This window comes from Corvus cornix, chromosome 6 (assembly GCF_000738735.6).
Source record: "Corvus cornix cornix isolate S_Up_H32 chromosome 6, ASM73873v5, whole genome shotgun sequence".
NCBI classification, from domain to species: domain Eukaryota; kingdom Metazoa; phylum Chordata; class Aves; order Passeriformes; family Corvidae; genus Corvus; species Corvus cornix.
In genome coordinates, this window is record NC_046336.1 from 19860014 (window position 1) to 19866013 (window position 6000).

General features: G+C 38.1%; 1 protein-coding gene across 2 annotated transcripts in view; it reads left to right on the forward strand.

Moving 5' to 3' along the window:
* Positions 1–5569, forward strand: part of TM9SF3 (transmembrane 9 superfamily member 3) — a 47077-nt gene extending 41508 nt beyond the window's left edge. Inside the window, exon 15 of one of the 2 annotated variants that reach the window (XM_039554163.1) lies at positions 2609–3365. In XM_039554163.1, the coding sequence (XP_039410097.1) occupies positions 2609–2676 (68 nt within the window). In that variant the 3' untranslated portion in view covers positions 2677–3365. Of the gene's footprint in view, positions 1–2608 lie in introns of both variants that reach the window. The other variant, XM_010411646.4, reaches the window with a different exon arrangement.
* The last annotated feature ends 431 nt before the right edge of the window (positions 5570–6000 follow it).

Sequence of the window (6000 nt, forward strand, 5' to 3'; positions counted from 1 at the left end):
GGAGCTACATAACTTAGGCCTCTTGCAATACCACACTTCAGCATTCAGATAAGTACTCTAAGTATACTTAAAGAGCTTTTAAAAGAATTTGGTCCTTACAAAGTCACAACTGTAGTAATTGGTTATTGGTTTGAAGCAATAGATGGGAATTAATCTCTTTTTGCTTTGTGGTTGCTCTTCCTCAGTATTTGGATTTTTCTCTTTATTTAAAAGCTTATTGTTCTGCTGAAATATGCTTGCAGTCTATTTCTGCTAAACCTACGCAGGCCATAACCAGGTTATAAATATAATCTGGTAAGGTGTTTAATAAATAAATAAATAAATAAATAATTTCCTTTTACTATGTTTTTTTTCATTCAAATGAACTGGCTGCCCTGCATTTGAATCAGGAGGACATTCTTTAGTCCTCATTGCCCAGGGTTTCTGCCTCCCTGCTCCATGTTTTATTCAATGCCTGTGAAGTAGCCTTGAGGCTTAATCCCTGCCTTGGGTATTGGCCATTAGTGGCCTTCATGGATAAGGCTCCTCTCTGATTCAGAATAGGTTATGATTTGTTTATGGGGATGAGAGCTTGTGGTCTCTTTTGACTGCTGCTCTCTACTCCTCCCCCTCACTTCCATCTCATGCATTCTCTAGATCCCAAGTGAAACACAGTTAATGCTTTGTTCTCTCAAATCTCTGTGATACCTGGCATCACATCACTAGAGAAACTTTCAAAGAACGAGTTCTGGAATGTACCTCAGTTTAGCAACTGAAATGGGCATTGGATCTGCTGGCAGTGTTTGCTTTAACAGGAAGAACCTGGAGAGTCTTAAAGCAGGAGTTCAGTGCCATTATTTTGTTCGTTTACTTCATAAGACAGAAGATGAATTTCTTGACAAGCTGCAGAAGAGTCTGCATGTGCTTCTGTATGATGTCAAGCTCACATCACCTCTTCACAGCCTGTGCTTGGGTCTGTCCAAATGTTGCACTGGTCTCTCCTTGAACAGCCAGGCTTTCCTTCTGCTGCATTCTCAGCTTGCTTGCAAGCAGCAACCTGATCTTGTGTGTGCTGTACTTGTTTTAATAGGACTCTACTTTCCCCAAGTTAATAATGCAAATCCCTGGTTTGCTGGCCAGTGCAATAGTTGCCATGATATTTAACAACTTGGAATGCTGTGCTGTACAGAAGCTGAATCCAAAGGCTCTTTACCACTCCAAAAACATTGGAATGATTTATCATATTTGCCTTGTGCAGATTTCTTGATTAGATATGAATATTGGGCTTTTGAGGGTCTAAAAATCAAAACTTTGTGACAGTTTAATGGCCGACTTCATAAATCATCCCATCAGTCTCCAGGATTTAAAGAACTCTTCAGGATCTGAATAATTCCGTAGTCAGCAATGCCAGCTGCAGGTCTGTACAGCCTTAATATGTAAAGGCAAAAATATCACTTGATATTTTTACTGGAAAGTTTGGCATAAAACTTTTAGCATTGGTTAGACTTTTATATTTAACATGTCTTCTGCAGTTCTGGTGCATCCTAGTTCACTGCAGTACTTTGTTCTGAGCTTTTCCCTATTGATTCAAGGAAGGAAGAATATCTTTTCTCTTAAGAGTCTATTCTTTACTAAGCGTCCACGCATTTAATGTTAGGAATTCTCTGTAGTGATTTTCAGACCCTGACTTCTCTATCCATCCTGTATTTTATGACTGTGTTGGCAGTCAGACGGCAGTTGTCTAATTCTTGCTTGATTTTCAACTTCAAACATGACGATTAACCAAATTGCCTTACTCTCATTTTGCTTGGAAGAGATGAAGACGTTCCCTGCTGATATTGTAAGACCACAGTATTTACTGAGCCCAGCAAACCTGAGGTTCTGGGTTTCACCAGGTTGCTGAATCTCTTTCTGAGAAGACGCCTTAGTCCAGTGCATTTCTTTAATTTTTCTAGATGTCCCTAATACTGCAGTATTTTGGATTCTGCATAAAATGTTGCCCCTATCAAAAACTCAGTGACCTGTTCTTTCATTACTGCTGTGACAATGCGTACTTTGCTCATGACTCCTACTAATTTGAAAACCACAGGTTGCAATTTCTTTAACTACTAACTGCTACTTGTTAATGTCTTTGTACAGACCTCCTTGAAGTGTAAGACTCCTGGGATGGGGATCTATTATTATTTGTGCCTTGTGGGAGGGAAGAAACCATCTGCCAATAAAACACTCATCCAGAAGGCATGTAACTTATAATAAAAACCCACCCTCCCATCCACCTTCCCTGCGGAGTGGGTGATTGTATGTTTTTTACCCTCTGCTCAGAAAAAATGGACTTGGTTATTGGCAGCAGTAGGGGGGCTGCTATATTTATCAAGGCCAAGTGAGCATGGCCTCTTGGTAAGATGGCTTAATGGATTTAGATTGCTAGACAGGGGAAGTTGCTGCCAGCCATTCAGGGGGAGCATGGATAATTAGAGTTTGAGAACCAGTATTGCAGGTAAAGAAGTTTCTGTGTGCAGAGTATGTGCTTTATGTGACTTTCTCTGTTTAAGTGTGTGTGGTTTCTATCACTGGCTTGTTTTGATGATCAGCTCTCTAACATATTCAATGTTTTTGGCTTATTTTGCAGGAGCTATTGGTTACATGGGAACAAGTGCCTTTGTTCGTAAAATCTACACTAATGTGAAAATTGACTAAGGAAATAAGAAAATTGAACTATGGATCAGCTCCTGTTTTCCTGGGGATGAACTTGCACAGCAAAAAGCGCGAGAAGAGATTTGGGTTTTAACACTGGGCACCATATGGGTCTCCATTTTGTGGATGGCTTAAAGTAACATCTATTTCATTGATCCTAGGTTCTTACTGACTGCTTTCTCCAACTGTTCACAGCAAATGCTTGGATTATATACAGTAGGCATTACTACAGTACGTGGCTAATCTTTCCCCCCCAAAAAAACCAACATCTAAAAACAAAAAAACCTAGCTCATTAAAGATGAATAGACTAGCTCTCTTCAGTGAAGAGGACAAACAGTTTGTTTAAAGCATTTGTTCCATTCAATAAAAAGAGGGAAACTTGGCTGCTAAAACTACTTGATTAGTAGTCTTCCTGGTACTCAACATTTCTAAATTATGTAAAAACGCTGTTCCAGAAAGATTACTCTTCTGATTTTTACTGCCATTGCCAGGATAAGGAGGTAGGTTTTGTATTTTGAACTCCAGGTGCTTTTTGGTTTATTTGCAATATCAACTACCCTACACTCATTTGTTTAAAAAATAATTTAAAAATATATAAACCCCCCATATGCATGTAATATATCAGCTATTGTTCTAGTTGGACCAACTTCCCTTTATTTATCTTTAAAGTAATATCCAGCTACATCTTAAATCCATCCAAAGAAAATACAGTCTGAAGACGGGGTGTGTTCTCTGCAATGCAATTTACTGTACAGTTAGAAAGCAAAATGTTAAATGAAGAGGATTGTTTGTTTTTTAATAAACACACTGAGGTCTAGATTAAAACAAAACCAACATTTTAACTGAATGTCTAAAGTGATTTTCCTTTTTTCCAAGTTAGTCTTGCATATTTTTTTGGGGGGTTGGGTTGAATGAAGATTTTCCTTTAGACATCATACAAGGGGTAATAAGTGTATATAACATTAAATAATGTAACTTAGGCGTAGATCCCAAATGTATTTGGATGTACAGATTTACTACAGAGTACTTTTTCTGATGATTCGGTGTAAAAATGTGTGAATTCGGGTGGCTTTTTACATCTTGCCTGCCATTGCATGAAAAGTTGGGGTTTCTTCACAATGTGTGTATGTCATGCTTTTCTGTTCTATTTCTCAAGCTCTTACAGGAATTAAATTTGTAATTTAGAACATTTTAATTTTTGTTAATCCTATCTGAACACTTGTGTAACATCAAAAGCACAGTTGCTTTAGAGTGTTCAGAAAACTAAAATAAACTTTTCAGACAAAAATGTTTTGATTGTGAAAATAGATGAGTTTGCAATTGAGAATGTTTGAAAAGGCAACACTGCTGAGCGCCAGTTTCTGTATACAATATTAGTGTGGTTTTCATCTATCAAAGCCCCCTGCTTTGAATTCAGAATTTGCTTACAACTGTATTGTACAGTACAACTCCAAAATGAATGACCAACCCAAAAAGATTCTTCTTGGCTGTGGATAAGTGTTTTGTGATCCAGCCAGTGTACTGGGAAAAGTGGGGGTAAGCGTGGACTGAAATAAATGAGCAAATAAAGGTTAAGTCTTTCTAAGATGACTGTTAATTATGCACTGTATTTAGCTAGAAGTATCCTGAATGTTTTTGTGACAGATTTGAGAGCCACTGGGCTTGATTTTTTTCATGGTTTTTTTTTAGACATCTGCCATGTAGGGATGTTTTCATCAGTGTGGCTGTCTGAAATAGAGCACCTGCCAATGGAGAAGGAAATTTCCTGAATTTAAAAAATGAGCCAAGCATTTGTATTGATTAGCACTGTACTGTCTCTATATAAAAAGTACTGATAATGCAGTAGCCACGATGAGAAACATCTGTATTCTGGCAGGGTTGTGTTGGAGCTTGGGTGAACTGTACAGGTGGGTAATAGTGGGAAGCAGTGCATCCTGCTGCATATGGCTTCTGAAAAGTATTTGAGCTTTCAGCTCTGATGTCCCTGGCCAATTTTAATCAATCTGTCAGAAAATAATTAAGTTTTGTTTCAAGTGAATCATTGGTTTCTGTAGGTGAACACTCTGCTGCTCAACAGAAATATTTTTTTAAAGTTTTGAAGTACAGGCTGATTTTAATATGAGCTTATAAACTGGGTCAGTAGTTTGTCTTTGTTCCAAAACATGGAGACTTAAAGCAAAGAATGGATTTTGTACTAGTACTTGCTAGTGCATACAGCTGTGGGAAGCCCTCTTTTCATCCCTGTTCTTCTAAATCTGAAGTGAGAAGCCATTAGCTCCACACAATAAATACATTAAGTACTCTGCCAAGATAAAAGTTTTTTTAAAGGGAATGTTTTGATAATGGGTCTGCTTCTCTATTTAGAGCACTGCTATGTGATTAGTCTATCAGAAACTTCACTAAACCGTTTGTGAATTTCATTTAATCACTTTTTAATGCCACAGGATGGTGGGCTGCCTACTTGCTTTTTCTATCCTCTGGCATTACTTGCTTTTGCATATCCAGATAGGATTGTATATCTTCTAAAGTGACATTGAAAAGATACTTACTGCACTGGCATTGCTTTTGTTCTGCAAGCAAGTTCCTCCAGAGAAGTACTATGTTTAAATAATTGACATTTTTATACAGCCACCCTAGCACGTAAGTTGGGAGTTCGCTTAGTTTTCCCCCTTTTGGTTTCTGAAGGGAGTGCAAAATGTGACCAGTTTTCAACAGCTTGTCTTTATGGTTGCTGTTTGGGGCAAGGCTGTTTGCCCCCCTTCCCCCTCCTTGCCCTCCTCCCCAAAAATGTGGGTACAGCTTGAACCATCTTGCTTAATAGAAATTGGAAGCTCTCTGCTTAGATGATGTAGTCCTTCCTCTTTTATGGAAGAAATAAAGATCTTACAGACAACACTCCTCTTACCATGGTTGTTTCTTAAGAGTTTCTGGTTCTTGAATTCACGCTTTTTGATAACTCTTCAGTTGGCTGCTCAGTGCTTCTCTTCCCACTTCTGGTACAGGGACCAGGGATTTGGGTAAATAGTTGCATAAGCAATAGCCAGTCTTGACCAAATGTTTTAGGTAAATACAATTGTAAATATTTTCAGTTGAGGCAGAGTGCACGTAGAAAGTGCCTCTTGTAATTAATACATAAAAAGTGGTGAATGCTGGATTGGAGGAAATGGAGACTGCAAATAATCATTACATTATGCTCTTTTTGTTGTCTGAATGTTTTGAAGCCACAGTGTCTATTAATTCCTCTCCAGAATTACATTCCAAAGTGTGTAAAGGGCACACAAATTGTTTTTTGTAGGATGGTCCTAGGTGTATTTCTTTAACAAGTT